Genomic DNA, 22,896 nt, shown 5'->3' with positions numbered 1-22,896 from the left:
ACTGTATAACTCAGGTGTGAGTTTAAACAGGCACAGCTGATAAGAAGCAAAAACTTCATTTGTATAAGAGTGGCTTATTTTGGTTTGGTATGAGTTAAAACAGGTTTAAAGATAAGCAGTTTAAAAATATGCTTACACAGAAACAGCTACTTCCCTCACAACCTTGTGCCATGTTTAAATCAGTTTAAAAGACAACTCATTATACAACTTGGGGAGGGGAGTGTAAATAAGTGTAAGGCCTTACACTGGTAAAGCCAAATCCACCCATGAACTTACACTAGAATAGGTCAATTTTACAAGCATGCTAGGAAGGTAAGTGCTTTAATGTTTTGCAAAGTTCTGACTTGCTACAATGAAAATAATATGGAAACACCCAGAAAAAAAATAATTTAGCATTCATCAGTACAAGGTTTGGATTATGTACATTAAGTAAAGTGTGGGGCCACATACTAAATATAGATGATGAAAATATATATTCAGTAAGTTTCAATTTACTGAAGGTTGGAAGGGTTCTGTGGTAATCAGAATGCCCGGACAACCTTAATTCTTACGTATCCTCATTTCTGAATGCTTCATTTTACAACCTTAAAATTCACAAGCAAAATAATCACAAGTGCCAGAATGACCCGATTTTAATATGCAGTTGTTATCTTAGCAACTTTTGCTAAGCCTCAAGTAATGTTGCAATTTTTTTTCATCAGAAGCTGTAGAATCCCATGCTGCAACTGACAATCATAACTTTCAACTGTTCAATAAAGTTAAAAGTGATGAGAACGAGTATTCTGGAAACAGTTCATCACAATTAATTTTCCCTTCAGTCTGACACATATAGGATAAGAAATTCTATGCTCTCTCATAAGCCAATAAATGGACATAATGGCCCACAACAGACAACATAATGCAAAAGGAAGGACGGAAAAAAGTGTATGGTATTTGCAGAAATGGAAAGATGGGATTCTTTCCCTTGTCCTGCAGCTCTGCAAGAGACATTTGAAACCACCCTCCTTGGTCCAAGTTGGTCTTAGAACCATAGAAAAGTAGGGCTGGAAGGGACCTCAGGAGCTCATCTTGTCCAAACTCTACTCAAGGCAGAATCATCCCTACCTAAACCATCCTAGACAAATAATTTTAAGAATCAGAACTTGATAAAAATAAAAAAAGACCCATTCAGCAGCAGCAGGTAGTGTTCCAGTACAGGTTTCCCTCACTTTATGCTGTACATGTGCTCCTGGAAAACGGCACATAACTTGAATTTGCATAAAGGGAACCCACTTTAAAATGTAAGAAATAGGGATATGTTCCAAGACCTCGACTGTACTGCATCCCAGACCAGTTTCTACCACTTTACAAGACAGTTTTGGTACTCACCAACAGCAGACAGTAAACACAAGCACAGCATGGTGGTGAATGTTACCATAATGGGGATGGCAACTACAGAAACGTGTTGCAGACAATGAGTGAGGAGCACAGATCCATACAGGAGACTATATTTTGGTGCGTCACCCCCTGACAATGCACCACACAAGGCAGCTAACTGCAAGCTTCCACCACTCCAATTGCATAAGAGTGAATTTACCTCGCATATAACCAACTCTTGCAAAAAATGAATAAAAAGGGTCATTGCATAAGAGTGAATTTGCACATACAGAACCCATGTAAAATGAGGGAAATTTGTATTAAAAAAAAAAATCAGTTCCCTGTCCTTAGTAAAAAAACAGCTCCCTTTCCTCTCTCAAAACACCTAAAATGCATTTCTTAAAGTTCTTTACCTTTGAAAAACAGATTTATTAAGAAAACTAGAGACAACTGAAAACGTTTTACATAGATAATTTTCTCTTTTAAATAAACGCCAAAAAAAATTAGATGCTGATAGTACAGAAACTCTAATGTATCATCATCACAGCTCTCAGCCTCAGGCATCACATGTATAACCTATTTCTGACTACAACACAGGATAATCCTCAAGTTCTATCAAAGCTCCACATTATATTTTCTTGCCATATGAAATAATAATTTTGAGAATGTACAGATATTACCTAACCTATTATATTGCTTAAAATGAGCATTAAAAAAGCTCACTATGGTTGAGATCACAAAAGTTTTTCTATTACAATCACTGCTCTTGCATCCCTTTTCCCTAAAACATACACTTGGTAGTATATGCAGAGTGACAGTGTTTCAAACAGGACACTCCACTCCCTGACACCTTGTTCTCCGTTATGTGAGATGCAAGGGAGGGGAAGTGGCAGTAGTCCTGTGTTAAACATCATTCCCAGACATCCCTCTGAAAACGGGACCAAAGCGATAGAACATCTAGGACGTGTGATAAAATAGGACTGTTATGGTCAACATACACTTATAACTATAAAACATTTATAGGGGCCAGGGTAATGCTGAAAGTAGGGGGCCAGTGCACACATCCACAGGAGGCCTCAAATGCCTCTACACAAACGCTCGTAGTATGGGAAACAAGCAAGAGGAACTTACCCTCATAGCTAGCCGATACCAACCCAGACATAGTGGGGATCACTGAAATGTGGTGGGACCCAACGCATGATTACGCGATGAATATCAAGGGCTACAGGCTGTACAGGAGAGATAGGACAGGGAGAAAAGGTGGGGGCATGGCGCTCTACATTAAGGAGGAATACACATCCTCGTCAATTAGCAAAGAATCAGAGGAGGGGCACTCTGAAGTGCTCTGGGTTAGAATACAAGGCACTCACAGGGAAAGAGACTTAACAGTGGGGGTCTACTACAGACCTCCCAACCAAGGGGAAGAACTAGACCAGGAATTCTTAAGTCAGCTCACGGAGGTAGTTAGGTCAAAGGATGTGGTCATCATGGGGGACCTGAACTTTCCAGACATCTGCTGGGAAAAGCAGTCAGCCAGGTCTGACCACTCACTTAGGTTCCTAGCCCAAATGCAGGACCTCCATCTAACCCAGGAGGTGCACAGCCCCTCCAGGGGAGATGCCTTGTTGGACCTGGTGCTGGCCATAGGTGATGACCTGGTGAGGGGGCTGCGGGTGCTCAACCACCTGGGCAACAGTGATCATCGCCTGCTGGAATTCATCATCCAGCGCAAGGTGGCAAAGGCCTACAGCAAGGCAGCAGCCCTAGATTTCAGGAGGGCGGACTTCAATGAGCTAAGGAGAACAGTCGGGGAAGCACGAAGGTTCCAGAGGGGAAGGGAGGGGAGCCACGTGTCCAAGAAGAGTGGTTGCTCCTTAAGGAGATGATCCCCCAAGCTGAAAGGGAGGTAATCCCAACACGGATCAAAAGGGAGCAGGAGGGCACACAAGCCCCCATGGCTCACCAAAAGCATCCGGGAATGTCTCCTAGCTAAAAGGGAGGCATGCACCCAATGGAAGGGAGGAGCCATCACTAGGGAAGATTATACTGCAGTATGCAGGGGGGCAGTCAGGAAGGCCAAGACGGAGATGGAACTGGGGCTAGCTTCCCAGATCAAGGACAAGAAGAAATCCTTCTTTAAATACTCAGGGGGCAAAAAGAAGGTTTTGGGTAACGTGGGGCCCCTGCAGGACATGCTAGGAAATCTGGCACACCAGATGACAGAGCTAACATATTTAACGTTTTCTTTGCGTCCATTTTCCTGAGCAGGGACTGGAACAGCCACCCCCCCTCTGGGCCCCCTTTAGATCCCAGGGGAGGTGCACCTAGGCTAAGGGTTAGTGAGGAACTAGTTAGGGAACTTCTGGAGGGACTGGATGTATTCACATCAGCTGGTTTGGACAATCTCCACCCCAGAGTACTGAGGGAATTAGCTGAGGTCATTGCGGGACCCATGGCATGGCTTTACAAGCACTCGTGGTGCTCTGGTGTGGTGCCAGAGGACTGGAAGAGGGCCAATGTGGTCTCCATCTTCAAAAAGGGGAGGAAGGAGGACCCGGGAAACTATAGGCCTGTTAGTCTTACCTCAATCCTGGACAAGCTTTTTGAGAAAATTATTCTGGCGCATATCCACGAGGGGCCAACAGGGGAGATTATGCTTAGGGGCAATCAACGTGGGTTCATTAGCAGCAGGTCCTGTCAGACCAACCTGGTGGCCTTCTATGACCAGATCACCAAATCCTTAGATGCAGGGGTAGCAATGGACGTAGTCTTCCTGGACTTTTGGAAGGCCTTCAACACTGGCTCTCACCCTGTTCTCATTAGAAAACTGGGGGACTGTGATGTCAACACCCACATAGTCAAATTGGTCGCCAACTGGCTGGAGGGCCGCACCCAGAGAGCGGCAGTGGATGGGTCATTTTCAACCTGGAGGGATGTGGGCAGTGGGGTTCTACAGGGCTCGGTCGTCGGACCCACACTGTTCAACATCTTCATCAGCGAGTTGGACGAGGGGGTAACAGCACCCTATTCAAATTTGCTGAGGATACCAAGATGTGGGGGGATGTGGGCATGCTAGAAGGGAGGAATAGGCTGCAATCAGACCTAGACAGGTTACAGGGTGGGCAGGTGAGAATAGGATGGGATTCAACACCGACAAGTGCAAGGTGATGCACCTGGGAAGGAACAATCGGCACCATACCTACAGGCTGAGGAACTCCCTTCTTGTCAGTGCAGAGGCAGAAAAGGATCTTGGAGTCATCATTGATGCCAAGCCGAACATGGGCCAGCAGCATGGGGATGCAGTCAGGCAGACCAACCGCACCTTGTCATGCATCCACAAATGCATCTCAAGCAGATCCAAGGAGGTGATCCTCCCCCTCTATGCAGCACTGGTCAGGCTTCAGCTGGAGTACTGCATCCAGTTCTGGGCACTGCACTTCAAGAGGGATGTGGACAACATGGAGAGGGTCCAGAGGAGGGCCACTGGCATGATCAGGGGGCAGCAGGGCAGGACCTACGAGGAGAGGCTACAGGACCTGAACCTGTTCAGCCTCCACAAGAGAAGGCTGAGGGGAGATCTTGTGGCCTGTTACAAACTAGTCAGAGGGGACCAGCAGGCACTGGGGAAGTCCCTGTTCCCCCGTGCACTACCAGGAGTGACCACAAATAACGGTCACAAGCTGGCAGAGCTCTAAATCAGATTTAGACTAGATATCAGGAGGCGCTACTTCCCTGTCAGGGAGGCTAGGATCTGGAACCAACATCCAAGAGAAGTCGTGCTGGCTCCTACCCTGGGGGTCTTTAAGAGGAGGCTAGATGTACATCTTGCTGGGGTCATTTGATCCCAGTACTCTTTCCTGCCATGGTAGGGGGTCAGACTCAATGATCTGCTCAGATTCCTTCTGAACCTAGAAACTATTTTCAATTACCTGGTTTCTACCTGAAGATTATTCTATTTTTAAGGAACATAATCTTTATGTAAATTCCCTTTTTATTTTTGAGTTCAATGAGTAAAAGCAAATTTTTGAGCATGGCTGCAGCATAGAAATACTGACCTCTGGAACATCATGTTTACAAAGCAACTACCCTCACTAAGGACTAATGCATCTGAAATGGTTAGAACAGGGGTTGGCAACGCCTGGCATGCAAGCTGAGCGTGGGATGCGAGGCCATTTTGCTTGGCACGCCGCAGCCAGCTACAGGAAGCTGCTGCCAGTGATGGAGCCTGGGCTGCTCCCAGCAGGGCTTTCAGCGTCCCAGCTGGGAGCAGCCCGGGATCCCAGCTGGCAGCAGCTCCCTAGAGCCAGGGCCGCCTGCAACCGGGAGGCTCCAAACAGCTTTGCCATGCTCCAGCATCACCTCCACACCAACATGTGCAGGCGTGCCTTGGAGCAGGTGGTGAGGACGGGGCCTGAGGCAGCAGAGCCCCAGTCTCTCCCCAGCTCCCGGCACACAGGTGATGAGCCTGGCACAGCTGTTTGTAACCATCCTGCTGCTTGCTGCAGCTGCTCAGAGCCTGGGCTGGCTACAAATAGCTGTGTTGGGCACATCACCTCTGTGCCGGGAACACGGAAGAGACTGAGGCTGTGTTGCCTCAGGCCCTGCCCCCACCACCCGCTCTAAGGTGTGCCTGCACATGTCAGTGTGGAGCTGATTCCAGAGCCCGGCACAGCTGTTGGGAGCCTCCCAGTTGCAGCCGGGCCCGTCTCTGGGGAGCTGCTGCCAGCTGGGATCCTAGGCTGCTCCCAGAGCCGGGGCTGCTTCCAGAGCCGGGGCAGCTGTTGACAGCCACAGAGCCCAGGCTTTGGAGTAGGGGCTTTGGGTAGGGGGGAAGGGGCAGCAGGGCTGGGGGCCAGGGGCTTTGGGTGGAGGGCAAGGGGCACAAGCCATCTACCCCTTGCCCTCATTTTGTTTTTCTGCCATGCCAGCACGCTGGCACCTTCCAAGGTAGGCATTATGGTGTTTTTCAGCACTCTGGCCAAAAAAACGTTGCCTACCCCTGGGATAGAAGGTTGAGACTGGAGAGGAAAATAGGACATTAAAAGAGTTATTCAAAAAAGTTAGCTTTCTGACCCTAAGATTTCTAGTACGCCATAATGAGATCTAACCCAACTTGGGGGTTCCAGTGCACATTCTGCCTGCCTGACACCTGACATCAACAAAGGAACGGAACATTTCTCAGACAGTTTCCTTTCTGCCTGGAGTACTGCCCACAATTTTGAGACACACAGGCCATTACCTTCCCCCCTCCAGTTCTGGAGGCAGTTCAACTTCATAACAGTGCCATGCTGGCAACATCTAAGGATTTATTTCAAAGCTGCATATGAAGTTTCAGAAGATTAGTAGAAATGTCAATGCCAAACAGTGAACAATGTACAACAGGCTAACTGGCTCATAAAACACAAATTAATTTTTTTCCTTGATTAAGGAAGCCAACAAAGAAAGACAGAAGTTGGAGAGACAACGCTAGCAGAAAGGACACTAGTGGGCAAGAAATCACCTGTTCAGCTGGTCAGGTCTTTCCCATTATACTGAGATGTACTTGAAGTAGTAAATATATGTACAGAGGAAGGAGGAAACAAACTGAAAAAGGGTTTCTTCCCTGAAATAAAATGCCAGAATGTCAAAGCTAATTCTGTATCATCACCTGTAATACCTTCCTGCTGAAGGAGACCTTTGCAGAGTGCATAAAAACCTAATTTTATTTAGAAAATGGGCCAAAAAGACTTGGCTATAGTCTTATTCACTGTGTAACATGGGGCATACTCAGGGCCAATCTCCGTGTGGCCCCCCCACCTGTTCTTGGGCAAACCACCTGCCTTCTCTCCTGCCATGCCTTGGTCTTAATTGATTAATTAATAGATGCAATTAGGCAGGAGGCTGCCCATTTTCTGCCCCGCTGCTAGGGGGTGCTGGCTGCGGCTTCATTCCTCCCATACACTGTAGCCCAAGCCTCGCTGATGACATCATGATGTTCTCATACACACCAGTCCCTCACAATGGAGCCCAGAATCCTGTAGAACCCCACCTGGGTTCCTCCCTTCAGGCGGACACTGCTGCCATCAAACCGGGCCATATATAGCCCTGCCATTGGTTCCCCTTCAGGTGCAATCCCCTCACTGGGACCTTTGGCTCACACCTCCAGGCCAGTCGGGACACCAGGCCCCTAGCTCTTGGGCGTCCCTCTCAGTGGGTCTCCTTGCCCTTCTGACCCTCCTGGTTCCTGGCCCCCGCCTGGGCCAGTCAGGGGAAGCTCTGGCAGGTCTTGATGTATGACCCATACTCTTATCCCGGGGTCCCCCCCTCTGGGTCCTCCTTCACGGACGTGGGGAGCTGAGGTTACCTCACACCATGACTGGGGCCTCAGGGGACTCTCACTCCCCCCCTGGCAGCAGGTCGTGGTGCTACTACTGGTGTTATATTCGACCCAAACTCTGCCTCCCCGTGCTGGAGGACTTACTGGGGTCAGGACTCAGATCTCTCTCTCTGGCTGAGCCCCCTCTCCCTTCACAGGGCTCCACACACTGTCCCCTCTCACACTAGGGGCTCCACACTGCTCATAATGCTCCCTTTACTCAGGGTCTTGGGGTTTCCCTCCACAGGTGGGCTCAGGTGGCCAAAGCCATGCCTGGCCCCAGCTCTCCTCCTCAGGGTCTCAAACCCTGCAGGGCTCAGGCAGCCTTGGCCACACCTGGACCCTAATTCTCCTCCTCAGGGCTTGCACCCCCACAACTACCATCAGTGTACGCGACCCACCCAAAAGGTGAGGGCTAGCGGTTAAGGCTCCCCGACCCGCCTTTCAACGGGGTGGTAACTAGCCTGGCATTTCTTGGGGGCTCCCACACCACTGGGAGCCCCACCAGGTCACCCACTCCCAGCAGGAGGTAGTTTCCAGGCATACCCAGGACCAGGAGCCTCCTACCATCCCTTACAGCTCCTCCCTTACCTCCAGGTGAAACTCAGCAGCCTTCAGGCCAGGCGATGTTGTTGCCTGCTCCCAGGAAACAACATGCTTTGTTTATATAGGCAGCCCTGAGCCTAAAATGGCTGCCCTCATTAGGCACCTGGAGGCTGCCAGCTCCAGGGCCTTAAAGTGGCAGGCACACAGTGCCCTGCCACACACTGAAAGCACAAGGTCTTTCAACCTAAGAAGTTGCTACTAACCTTTTGGTATGTCTAGCTTCCATAAGCAGTGTTCTCCTAATAACTTGTAATGACTTGTAATGAAAAAATACATCTAGCAAGAGAATTTCCATGCCTAAAGATCTGATGAAGTAAGACTTCTGCTTACAAAAGTTTATACTGGAGTGGGCAAAATATAGCCCACAGGCTGGATCTGGGCCATGAGGCCATTCTATCCAGCCTAAAAAAATTCTAAAAATCAGAAAATTAATATTAAGCTGTCCTTGGTTCCTGTCAAAAATGACAGGATCCAAAGGCAGTAGGACCCAGCAGGCTCCTGCAACAGCAGGTTCTGCCTGACCCAGCCCTCCTAGCCAGAAGCCCCAGCAGGGGCTTCAGGCCTGGGACCATGAGACTGCACTGCGCCAGAAACTCAGGTAAGGTAGGGGGAGGACGGGGTAAGACCCCAGGGAGGGAAAGAGCCCAGGGAAAAGCAGTCCCTCCCCTACCCCGTGGCTTGCGCTCCCTACTGCAGCCACTCATAGCCACCTGGGGCTGTTCTGAGCAGGCACAGGCAGCCCCACACGAGCTGTGAGCAGCTGCAGTGCTGGCCACGGGGCAGATGAGGGGCCGCTTTCCCCCACACTCAGCACCAGCTCGTTACCTGCCGGTGAGCATGCAGTCAGGGCTGCACACAGACCCAACCTGTACCGCGGAGCTGGGCAGCACAGAGTAAGCAGGAGCGTGGGGCCCACACCGGTGTTCCAGGGCCAGCACTGGTGGGGCCCAGAGCAGAGCGACAGGAGTACAGGGTCCCAGTTGGCAAGGGCTCTATGGTGCTGGACCAGCTCCCTTGTCTCCCTGCTGGTGCAGCCCAGTCTGGCTCCACAGCCTGCACCCTGCTCTTGTCCCCACTGGTGCTGGCCCTGAGACACTGGTCCCAAGATATTGGTTCCAAGACGGTGGGGCACCTGTCAAGGGGCGGGGCTACCCATGCAGCCCTTGACAACTTGCCAAAACTGGGTAAGCATCCCTCCACCCAAAATAATTGCCTGCCCTTGGCTTATGTTATACATCTTTGAAGTAATTAGCCTAAAAACTGGTACAATTTTACCCTGCCTTCTGTCAAAGTTCTTGGAACACTGGAAGAAAGACGATGAACAGGGAGCTTTGATTCTGTACACTGGAGGTGCATCTTCAAGAATTCTACAAGCATCTACAGCATAGCTTTTGAACATGATGGTTCAGGCTTGGAAAGAGCAGCAAGACAGTTTCCCAGAAAATTTAGAACAAAGAGTTCACTTTTGGAAAGAAAAATCCAGAATCCTTAGTACCAGATTATTATGAAATATGATGCAGTTTTTCCATGGACAGAACCACCAACACTGAGACGCATTTATCAGATGCTATGTGACTGTGAAACAAATTTTAACAGATAGACATACTTGTGCGAGCAATGGCAGTGGTTCAAAAGCATGGGTCGGTCAGGGTATTCAGCCTCTAAGAAATGGTAGTCTGACCACACATCTATAGTCTACTCTGCTTGCAACTTGAGTATTTGGGCCCTGAGCCTCCAAAGACAGCATGTGAAGATGCTATTCATAACTGATCAAGTGGACTTTGGTGCTAGGCCCAGATATGTGCTTCCCCAAAGCAGCACACTGACTGCTTTGCATTCTTACAAACAGGTAAGCTGTATTGCTGGGAGGCTATATTTCTGGGAAATCAAGCTGAGGTTTTGTTGATCTGCTTACCATTCTGAGTTACTGGCTGAATGTCTGCTGAGCCACTGGGCAGCTCCCATTTAAGTACACTGCTATCGTCAAAGACAGAACTACTGAAAAGAGGCAGAAAAGATCATTGGTATTCCCTTGCAGTCAAAGATGACTGTCTGTCATGACGGTCTTATCTGTGGGTCTAAAGATGGCTAATGAGGCCTATCTGGGATCAAAAGGCACTGCTGCAGCTCAGACACAGGTTTCAGTGTGGGGTGGGTGGCTCCAGGTTCTTGGAGATAAAAAACTTAATGCTTAAAATGGAGGACTGATCTCCGAGTTCTCCTGAATAGTTGAGATAGGCCATGACAGTATTGTTTTCTGATCCAGTCTGACCAGTGCTGCTCCTGAGGAGCACCTCCATTTTAAGGGATTTACCACTTAGAGCTTTAAGACAGACTTAAGCTCTGGTCCTCTTCTACAAAGTTTTAAAGTTCCATGCACTGCGCTATATAGTTTCTGACAACTACTAAATGGATGATAATCCCATCCACGAAAGAGCATGAGACTGCAAGGGTCCTCCTGGATCACTTGACTACAGGCCCCTGCTATCAAAGGAAACAAAGAGAAAGGGGGATTATAATTTTAATTGAAAAGCAAAGGTAAAAAGAGCAGATCAAGAGCAAAACTAGCTGATACTACACAAGCATAAGATCTGGCAATGAGTTGGATAAGGTGGTGGCCAAAATAGCCATGCTGGCCACCTGAGCACGGTGGCCATGCTGAATGGCCTCTAGAACTGCAGAGAAGAAGTGAACAAGCTTTTATGTGAGAGATACTGGACTGTGAAATCGAAGAAACTAGGACTGCAGTTGAGAATCTAAGATTCAGTTCCTTTCCAGCTATCAAGACATTAGTTAACCTATCTTCACATCAAACCTCCTACTGATAAATTCTTCTGTCTAAAGGCTTTTCTTCTTTTGCATAATCAAGATGACAAAAAATCCTTAACCTGATTATCACCAAAAACATTTTAAAAAGCCAACCAAAAATTCAAGTACTTTAAACTAATGGTAAGCAATAAATGGAATAAGAGTCTTTTAAGCATTTGCACAAATCATATACTTCTCTCGGTGGAAAAAATACAGCCTCAAGGCTGTCCAACTGGTGGCCCACAGGCTGCATCCAGCCCACAAGAGGTTAATATGAAGTCTGTCACTTCCCTCTTTGGTCCTGCTCTTGCAACAGCTGGGGTCCCTGGGGCAAAGCAACACAGTAGGATGGGGCCCAACAAGACTGCCTGCATGGCAGTATCAGTGGGGGAGAAGTCACGTGGCACAGGGGAGGATTCATGTTACAGCAGCAGAATGGAGGCTAGGGCAACTCACATAGCAATGACCTGGGTGGGAGAGAGTTGGTATAGGGAAGGGGACTTGTACTGCCCAAGTGGAGACATGGTGGCAAGGCTTGTCATGCCTGAATGGCAAGGGAGGTACATGTGGTAGGGGGACCCAGTAAGTCTATTAACTGTGTGGCCCCCGTGGCACGTAACCTATATGGTAACCAGCCATGGCCTGCAACTGATGCAGCACATGGTCCCCAGCTGTGAAGTTGGATAGCTCTGACCTATACCATGAAATGTGCCAGCCAAGATTCTTTTTTTTTTAAATTGGAACATCGATTAGAGACATCCTGGTTGGATAAATCTTCAGAGAGCTCTCACAATCATGTCTTTTTATGATTTCCACAGCTAAAAAGGGAAGATGTAAAAAAGGTACATACAATTATTAAAACAAACAAAGAATAAACAAAGTAATTGTTCTGATTTTTAACACGCCTTAATCTTGTGGACTAGCACAAGTATTCCATACAGCCCTTCATTTCCACAGCTTGTTTTTAAGGTGTGGCATCCATAGCGCAAACTAAAGTTTACTATTTGTAGCTACATTTCTTCTTCTATAATAAACTGTAGTGAAATTTCTTCTGTAAATCTGAAGCAGTTTAAGAGAGTGACTAAGTGTTTATTCCAACTTATCTTGGCTCCTTTCCCTCTACAGATACAATATATTTATTATACACTTGGCAGAAAAATCTAAAATATGATTGACGTATCAGTAAATCCAGACCATGAGTTGTTCTGAGCAGGCACAGGCAGCCCCACACGAGCTGTGAGCAGCTGCAGTGCTGGCCACGGGGCAGATGAGGGGCCGCTTTCCCCCACACTCAGCACCAGCTCGTTACCTGCCGGTGAGCATGCAGTCAGGGCTGCACACAGACCCAACCTGTACCGCGGAGCTGGGCAGCACAGAGTAAGCAGGCGCGTGGGGCCCACACCGGTGTTCCAGGGCCAGCACTGGTGGGGCCCAGAGCAAACCACGAGTTGCACTTAACAAAACACTAATCAAAGCAGCCTGGCAACTTTGGTTACATTTTAAGAATATGGAATCCTGGAAATTCAATTTTAGTGCCATATCTATTTAAAATCTGAAAGAAGATGGCCTATAACTCTCAATGTACAGTTATATTTGCTTTTAAAAAGCTACAAAAAAGCAAATTTTTCATTAGAACTTGCAAAATATTAAGTATTAACTATACGTATAAGCGTTCCTATGAAATCCTTTTGCCAGTACGCTTTTGGTTCACTAACACAAGCATAAGCTGTACTGACTGTGACTACCAGTACTTACATCATCTTCTGGGAATCTCTTCTGTGAATTAGGAAGTTTGAATATATTAAAAAGGAATAAATCATGAATATTTGTTACATCCTACTGGTTTATTAATGCACCTCACAGCTTGGTTGGTGAGGAAATGCAATACTACATAAATTTTTGCTAATTCAAACTGCATTCTGGCTGTGCAGGTCCATTAACAGGAACTGCTACATGATCAGTCTAGAATTGGAAAAGAAGCCTAATATAAACAGACTCAAGGAAAAAGCATATACTAAAATGATGAACTCTTCATAAAAGTGTTCACAGACGACAAGTGGCATATTTAAAGAACAGAATATTTCACCTAGACCTAATGAAGTCATCATCTCTTTCAAAGCAGAAAAATAAATCAATATTTCCCAAAAATTATATCAGTTGCTGAGCATGTACATAAAGATCTATATGATCTAAACCCTATCATCTCTCTTGCAGTAAATACTTAATTTTCCTTTTATTGTTAGGTAAAATGATTAATGGAAGTAATAATGTTGTTTCTGGTTGAATCTCTGGTTCATAACTGGAATTAACTCTATGCAATAAGTATGTGTAATATCAATGTGACCATTCAAAAAAGAAGTTTATCTATCCAAATTCAACAAATGATAAACAGACAGTGCTATGCTACTCCAAAATCCAGGCAAGTTTCATAGAAAAATCTTCTAGTTACATTTTGCAAATGTTATTTAAAAGATTTCTGTGAGGAACAAGGTTGATGAATGTCAAATGCTTCAACCATGGAAAAAAAAGACCTTTTGTGCAACTTCATTTTTAGAGCTCTATTATAAAATATTAACAGAATGTTTTGTTTGCACCAATTGGTTAATCCATGAGTTCTCTCACACAGCCACACATATTCAGAGCTTTTATCAATAATTCTCAGCTTCAGTGTTCATTTTATGACATCTATTTTAACAGAAAAAATGTAGTCACTTGTAGTATGTGCATAATGTACATACATGTATACATGTCTTTGTACATGAATGTCTAGATAAAACAAGGTCCTTTCCAGTTTCCTATTCTGCAATAACACTGCAGTCATGAATTAAATACTGCCTTCTAAAGTTCTTTTATATGTGCTTGCTATGTCAGGATTGATACAAAAGCATACCAGAATTTAAATAAGTATTTATTACCTCCAACCTTTGGCCCACCAGCTGAGCCTGGTTTTCTTGCACTGTTTGTAGGATTTCCAGGCTTCTTAGGTGCAGGAACCTTGAAGGCTGAAGCAGCTGACGATGGCCTATTTCCATCCACTGACTCTTCATCATCAAAGCTTTTATCTAGAAACAATACAATGGGAAAAGATGTACTTATTACAAGATATTTGGGGGAGGGGCATTTTTTTTGTAATTGTTCTACTACACTTGTCAAAGAAATTTACTACAAGATAAAATAAAAACAAATGGTAATTATTTGGTCCTTTGTCTAGGGCCTTGTAGTAGGATGACAATTAAAAAAAATGCTAGATATAAAATCTTGCGTTAAGTGTTAGCTTCAGCTTTGCAATTCATCATAGTAAAACTGAACATTCAAAAAAAAATGTTTCATGTTCAATGCAACAAAAAGGAAAATATCTATACACGTTAAATATTTCTTCCTCTTCTCTAGATCATTTTTTTCCACAAATGAAGCCCTTGATACAATTTTCAGTCATTCCAGGCAATCAAAGAAAAATGCTTCTCCCTTTTCTTCTACTCATGCATGCATTTTCTGCTACATATCCTCCCACAATGTATCTACCAACACTCCCTGCCTCATTCCTTCCACCCAGATTTTGCAACTTACAATCACAGATCCGCTTGCAGATCAGCCGCCTCATTCCTGTGATAGCTCTCAATTCCCCTCACATCAGGATGCTCCCAATACCTCACATGGCCACATACAGGAGATTCTCAATACTAATTAAAAATTCTATCAAAACCTGACTGAAAACACCACAGATCCACCACTGAGATTTGTGCCGGCATCTTTCTCTTCCCTGCACTAGGTGCTGAAACAGCCAATCAGCTTCAAGGTGACATCATCTTCTGATAGCCACTGCCAGATGAAAAGGTGGAAATTCTTCACGCATATAAATTCATTCCCACACTCAATATCTGCATCCACAATTTCAATCCTTCATTTAAAATTTCACTGGAAAATAGGGCTTTCGGCTCCCTTTTTCTCTCATTTTATTTAGTCAAGTAAAAATAAATCAAACAGGAAAAGAACCGCCCTTATCGCCAAGCTATTAATTAAAATAGCCTCAAAAAATGGATATCCTGCACTTGGTTTTTAAATTGATAGGATTCCAAAAACAGAATGTGACTATTTAGCAAATCATCAGTATAAAAAGGTGAATCTCTTTAGTAGCCTAAGTATTAGACAACCAATCTACGGTTCATACAATAAACAAGATGGGTGAGGCTGACAACTGCATTACAGTGATATAGATCAATTTAGCACATTTTCCTTCACTGGAACCTGCCCTTTTAAAAAATATAAAACACAACACTATCCCAGGAATTCTAGCTACTTGCATAACCCTGGACTTATGAATAAATTACTCTCAATGAAATACTGCCTATTTTTGACAAGATAACCTCTTAAAGGGAAACGGCAACCACTAGCTATTGTGTTAAAGCAAACACATTTTCCCAAATTGTAGATAGAGGAACATCAGCTGCTTAAAAAAGAAAAGAAAACATTTTGGTTCACTTCAATTTCCTAATGGAAGACTTGAGAAATATTTTTGTTTAATCAACACTGCATAACATGATTAGAAAGCTGTTTGCTTTACAGTAAAACCTCAACTGAAAAAAAATCATATCTGAAATTTCTCTTCAATATGCTTATTTCCTTGAAACCACCATTTTAAAGGGAATGTTACCAAGAATATTTGTATGTGTGGATCCATAAACTCTAAGAACGCAGAGGGAAGGCACTGAAAAAACACACACTATTACATGAGTTTCCATGGAGACAGTAGTCTGTCCTCACACTGGAGCTGTGAGAATACATTTCAGTTCTCACCAAGTTAACTCTTAATGTCTTATAGATGTAATCAGATATCTGCATTTTTTTAAATGGTGAAATCCATTAATTTAAACACAAGATTAAGTTTAATAAGCTTATTTTTGCATAAAACATATCAGTAGCAGTGGTTAACACCCAGAACTCTGCCTCACTGAAACGTTACAGGTTATTTTAACATAATATGAGGAGAAGCTGCAGATGAAGATGGTTTTTCATCTTTTTTTTAAAATGAAAAGGATTAGATTAAAAACCTAAGATATCTTCAATTACTGCATAAGAAATAGCTGGACTATTAAAACATATCTAATTTAGTTTTCACTATTAGCACACACTTTCCACTTTTTTCAGCTTTGACAAACAGACTAGACTTCGCACTGTTATCCAGTAGCACATTACTACAGCTTTTGAGTTGCAAGTATTATATAAGAAGCCTATTCTTATTGAAAATAAAACAGTTTCTATTTCTAGTACAATTATAAGGTAATAATAAGATTTCTTTCAGAACGTTAAACAGAGTTCTTATTTTTTTTAAATGGGATTGGGAATGCCAATGATTCCCAAAATGATTGGGAAATTAAATCGTTCAGATGAACTTTTAAGCACCAATTAAACTAGTCAATCTTAAAAGGGGGTTAAGCAGGTATGCACAGTCTGCTGTGTTAAAAGGAGTCACCATAGTGCAGTTATTTTGTTAGCTAGTTGATTATTAAGTCTATAGCCACGCACAGAGCTGCAGCCTTCATAAATTTCACAGACATTGTTAGGGCTGGAAGGGACTTCGGAAGATGATCGAGTCCAGCCCCCCACCCGAAGGCAGGAAGTCAGCTGGGGTCATAGGATCCCAGCAAGATAAACATCCAATTTTCATGATTTTTTTTTAATTACTTCAATTAATTTGGATCTTCTCTCTCTCAGAATTAGAATATTAATCATTCCTATTGTTTAAAAAAAGATGTAGCACAATATATTTAAACATCCCTGGACAGCATAAACACTACATTTTGGCTGTGTGTTTTGGGGGAAAAAGTGTTTTGGGTTTTTTTGTTCGTTTGTTCTTGGTTTAAAGTCAAGAAATCATTTCATATTAGAAATCCAGGCTGCAAAAGTTTCATATAAATAGACATTCTACACTCAGTGATATGCATCCTCTTGTTTCTTTCAGCATTATTGATTTTATTCCAAAACTACATTAAACTGAAGGCATTTCAAAAGAATGGTCAGCTTTCCACTAAAAGTCAATCCAAATCAGTGTACAGCCAGCCAAATATATAAATGTAACAGTTTAATTTTGAAATCTTAAATGTAATGCCCATTTGTTGTAAGAATCAACACTTTCTTCCCTCCTTTTTGTGCTTTCTTGTTTTTACTTCCCCAGGCTTAACAACAGAGCTTCAATTGATCTTCAGGGACATTCCAATTCCAGAAGGATGCACAATAGCATCTTCATGCATCTGAAGCATCAAACCTAGGCTTACAAAACTAAAATAAACTATAATTTGACCAATATTTTTACTTCCAGTACCATGCAAAATCCACTTCTTTTCATAACAATATCAATGTGCATTTATATGAATATCTCAGTATGGATACAAATGTACCTCTACATATCGGAGTGTAGAACTCCAAATTTAGGCATAATTAGTATTCTGTAAAAAAAGGTGCAGTTCCAGTATGACCAACTGAATTGAGCCTGTTTACTACTCCAGAATTTAGTAATCTCCAATTCTGTATATAGCTGATGCTCTGCATTTGGTCAGGTTGAGCTTAATGATGGCAGAATCATGTTTATGTATGCTGTTTATAAATTAGTTTTTTTTATTTCCCACTTTTAAATTTACTCCAAAACATTTCTTTACACAGAAAACCTTTCAATGGTAGGGGAAAAGCTGGAAGTTATTTGTTTTAAATTAAATTGTTTGAAATTTACCTAAAAAAATACAATCTTTTCAGTCCTAGATGAACCAGCAACACAACTTTTATTCTTAGATTAACTGACCACACAAGTTTCACACATCAGATTTCACACACACAAAATTCAATTTGGAAATGTTCTCTCAGTTCCACAGAAAATTACAAATTGCTGGAAAAAACTACATAAAACAGATCCAGTTTTAATTACAGCCTAATCCAAACTTAATGTATTTAAATTATAATTAAATTTTCCTTTTAAAAAAACAAACTGGCTTAAAATGAAATTTGAATTTAATACAGCATAAACTACAGTATACATTTAGTATAATCTATTAAAATAATTTAAATAAAATAAATAGAGTCAATGAGAGTCTACTAAAAACTCTGGAGTTAAAGGCTGATTTCCTTCTATATAAAAACAAGGGGGAAAACATCTAACTTTTGAGGTTAAGCTTAAAAATATGGCACTATTACATGTATTAGGGATGTGACCCTGCAGGGATGCAGGGTCTATACTACTGGATGCAAAGAATCAAAGACATCATAGATATTGGAACTTAATGCCACAAACATAGCATAGATGAGAAGAAACTTAGATAAGCTAAATGAAGCAAACCTGAAACTTATAACATATGGGTGTAGCGCTCAGTTGATGCATTTTAGCCAAAGATTTAAGCATTGTATAGCAGGGAAAATGGAAATGCTGACACTGCAAAAAACTTGCATAACAACCAGTTTGCTTTAGCATCAGTGAAGAGAGCTGGGGGATCCAAGCTAATTCTTCCCCAATATAGACGACGGAATTCAATGGTCAACTGCTCTGTGCTATTTACTAAGAACTGGCCTATTCTTATGACCATCTGTGAAGAAAACTATGACAGAGTTGATGGAAGTATCATAGGTAGAGTAGTCAACACTGGACTAAAGAGAAATGCAGTAAATATGGTAAATGCACTAAAATGTATTTTCATAGCCTTGGACAAACTAAAGAAAAATTGCTGAAGTACTGCGTATGCTGCTGAAATCTGAAACGAACTTCAAGAAATATTACAGCAAGAAATACCCAACAACAAAGTTATAATACAGGCAGTAAAGCAGCAGATTAATCAAGCTCTTACTCCATCTCATTTTCTTGCCAATACTCTTAACACAAAGAATCAGGGTAGATTCCTAATGGTCAAAGAGGAAAATACTCCTGTGATCTGGGGATCTACTAATGACCCATCAATCGTGTCAACCATAAAAAATGTCAAGGCCGCAGGTGGACCATTCAAGTGGGAAATCTTTGCTAAGGATGTTTTAAAGAGTCACACCGCTGAACTGGTGCAAGTCACTAGCAAGGCCCATGCAACTAAAAAGTTTACTGAAGTCCTAAATCAGCTTTTGCCAGGAGTAGCCTTTTTTGCAAATGCCAAAAGAATATTTCTTCATTTGGACTGATTTCTCCACTTTGAATGAACCAACTGCAAATTGAAAAAGCAACAATGCTTATTTTTCTCTTCCAGTCTATGAATAAAAAGAGGGGAGAAGATGATGAGCTCTAAAAACTTTAAAGAAAAAGAGGGTAAAAAATTTCTAGTCTAGGTAAAAAAAAAAAAAAGGGGCGGGGGGGGGCTCTCTTACACAGGTACTGCAGACTGGGGTGACTCCAGGTCAGGGGAGCCTTTTCCCACCACTTGGGTTCTCCTGGGATTGGGAAGTAAGCAGAAACTACTTCCTGTATCTTCCCCAGGAGTGAGGATCCCAGTCTCAAGAGGGCAGGGAGAGCCTTTCCCCATCACACAAGTTCTCCTGGTGCTTGGGAAGAAGTCAAGCAATGAGGAAGTATCCAGGCCTTTGTTGTCCCAAGAACAACCTCTACCAGGTCAGGGATGGGTTATTTTCTCCTGCAACACCATTTTCATTCCAGGAGAAACCGATTCTCCTGGTAGAAAAATAGAGTGTTTATACACATGCTCCAGAGCAGCCTTGCTGCTCATGAACAGGCACCCATAAGGTCTGTATGTGGCCTCAGACACTCACCTCCTTATTCAGCAGGGATCTGAGCATCAAATTCGCACAGGATTCTCTGAAAATACATATTAGCTAGTGACAAAACATGCATACTGAGAAGTAAGCTGTCTTCCAGAGTCGATAATTCTGAAGTCAACAATGATAACTCAAGTTTTGGTTAATTTTCCTCTTCTGAATTTAAGTCCAGGAAGGGACATTGGAGCACTCAGAGGGCTTCTTACTTAGGGTGACCACATGTCCTGGGTAAACTGAGACAGTCCTGGTCCCAGCTGGTTGGCCAAAAGCCTCAGAGCACAGTCCAGTGGGGATGCAGAGGAGCAGGGTGTGCCAGGCAGGCTGCTGGGCACTGATGCTGCTAGGCAGGAACAAGGCAGGTAGACAGGAGCAGAGTGGCACCTGCTTTAGTTTCCCCTTCCTTGATCCTGTCCAGCAGCAGTGGTGCCTGCCCGGCCAGATGCTTCGCACACTATGCCACTCTGCCTCCCCACCAGACTCCACTCTGGGGCTTTCGATCAACTGGTTGGGACAGGACTACAGAAGTCAGAACTGCCCCAGTTTGCCTGGGATGTATAGTCACCCTATTCTAACTGTCCGTGATTATCATACCACATGTGCTATGAGTTGTTTGGCACCTGTGAAGGGTTGTGCAAACCATAGTCTGAGAACACTGACATCCAACCACAGCAAGTTAACAGGGGTAGGGGCTTACACAAAATTGGCCTTAAAAATCAAACCAAACACTTTGGAACAATCCACTAAAAGAGTTATATAACAATTCACTTAAAAAAAAAAAAAGTTACACATACAACCTACACACACATCCACCCACACCATAGTTTTAGCCAGCTGCAAATTTATAAATTAGAAATGATGTTACTACCACATAGTACAGTATTTGTGAGAACAGAGGATGCAAGAAAATGAATATACAACATCTGAATTTTCCCAAAAGATTTTTTCCAAAAAGCAGTTGTGTCAAACTAACATTACTGTTCATGGAATATGACAATTTGGTTATAAAAGACTGAGGGATGCATAAAGGTAAGTCCAGGTACAGCAGAAGATCTGTAACTCAGAACTGAGCAAAAATAAAATCAATATTTTATTACAAAAGGGAATTGACAAAACATGGCAAATGCTCAGCTATTAGTAATCAAAACTATTTTCACTAACTTCAAATTCTTAAAGTTATGACATTTGATATTTAATTATTGTAAGCATCAATCACTGTTAGATGGAAGGAGGATATATGGCATCTTCTACATAACAGATCCCAGAGGAAGCTTATCAGAAGACAGGTACAACAACAGAGATACAGCAACAAAAATGTTTGTGCATTTGGGGGAAGGGGAGGGGGGCACTGTATTGAACTACTGATCCAAAAGTCCAACAGGGAAATGAAACAAGCTATGGGAATGTCTTGATCTAACATGCCTAAGAATACCGAGTTCTTATGATAGAAGTAAAAAGGCTGAACAAGTAACAGTAGGTCTTTTTAATACATTTAAAGTGGTTTCCATATCATGTTTGCATAAAATGAATGCAACAAAATAAGAATGCAATTAACCAGTAGTTTCAAGTACATCCAGTAGATACTGTATGATTGCCCCCCAAGTAACGCTACAAAAAGTGCACCTTGCTCTAATAAACAAGCTTTAGTTGAATTCACAAAATTTAAAGAAATAACCTCAATGGCATACACCAGGCAAGCATATCTACATTGGACCCTCTTGGATTTTAAAGTGACAGTGGAACACCTTTTGTCTATACACAATTGCCATTTCAAGTGTTGTACAAGCCAAGATTGTATTGAATTTCTGGGGCAAGTTCTTTAGCTCAATTCCAGTTGAACTGGTGCAGCCTACAGTACATTTCTCAAACATAAAAATTAAGCCGCAAGCAGTGCAAATGTACCAGGTTAGCCGTTTCCTCTCATTCCATCCCTCAGTTCAGGGCCCCATTCTCCACACTGAGTACTTTGTCCTCTGTATCAGGCATTCCATGGGGCAATTCTGTTTGTTCTAGCAGGAAATGCCCTGCAGGTACATAATACATAATGGCCCAGCTCTTTTTCTATCATATATGTTCAGCTGCATCCTTGCTCTAAGTTCCTAGTACCCATTATCAAGGTTTTGATTACTTCATTAAGGGCTTCAGTGCAGGGAGTATTGGGGAAGAGGGGGAGGAGGGGAGAACGACATACATGGAACATGCCAGGCAAAATTAACTGCTGAGAAAGTGATGGGGAAGCACACACCAAATGCAAGGAGATTGTGTCCTGGGGCACAAGGACTGACTAGCAGAAGAGTATAGTGACAAGGAAATCTCCCCACAAGCACTCACTGGTATAATTTTTCTAGGCACACTTAAATACTGTACATTTCTTCCAAATCTGTGAACCACCACTGTTGTCCCTATTCTACCACAAGACAAGGTAGAACATCACACAAGCCCAACTCCTACTACTTCACAGTCAGACTCCTGACTTCAACTGGGATCCTAACTCCCAGATGGAAAAAAAAAAAAAGATGCCACTGAAAACAGAAAGTACCCAAATCATGAGATACTCATCTTAAAAGCAAAAATGGTTAATGCTGCATTTATTCATAAACCACATGCCCCTGAATAAGACATGCTCCTTATTTTAGGAAGGCAGAAGAAGAAAAAGATTTTTCCTTGGGGACGGAGGGGAATGGTAGGGGAAATAGAGTCTTACTTGCCACTAAAGGGGCCTCAGGCTCCGCCATGGAGAGCAGGGGTGGAGTCCTCAGTCTCACTTCCCTTCCCCATGGAGTGACACTGGTATTGCAACAGCTACAGGGTTAACTTTCTCACAACCACAGCCTGATTCCATGCAGTCTAACACTGTAAAAGCCTTAATTTAACAGTGGCTGGGAGACAGTTAAACCAGTAGCTGCTGGGCAACAAGAGGGGAAGTAAAGTTGAGAAGGAGAATCCTGTCAAGCTCCATGTTGCACTAGTTTCCAGCCCCTGCAGAAACCAGTTTTCTCATGTAAGACACTCACGCTAACTTTCCATTGCTAAATTTG

At 43.3% G+C, this 22,896-nt stretch overlaps 1 protein-coding gene across 14 annotated transcripts in view; it reads right to left on the bottom strand.

Moving 5' to 3' along the window:
* The window catches only part of CLASP2 (cytoplasmic linker associated protein 2), a 221,824-nt gene that overhangs the window by 118,359 nt on the left and 80,569 nt on the right, over positions 1-22,896 (bottom strand). For all 14 annotated transcript variants that reach the window (XM_090050336.1, XM_090050323.1, XM_090050327.1 and 11 more), the window contains one exon: positions 14,041-14,187. In XM_090050336.1, the coding sequence (XP_089906462.1) occupies positions 14,041-14,187 (147 nt within the window). The remainder of the gene's footprint in view (positions 1-14,040; positions 14,188-22,896) is intronic.

This window comes from Crocodylus siamensis, chromosome 5 (genome assembly GCF_052110815.1).
Source record: "Crocodylus siamensis isolate JL-2025a chromosome 5, ASM5211081v1, whole genome shotgun sequence".
Lineage (NCBI taxonomy): Eukaryota > Metazoa > Chordata > Crocodylia > Crocodylidae > Crocodylus > Crocodylus siamensis.
Note: the sequence above shows the minus strand (reverse complement) of the source record. Positions and strands in the feature narration are given on the sequence as shown.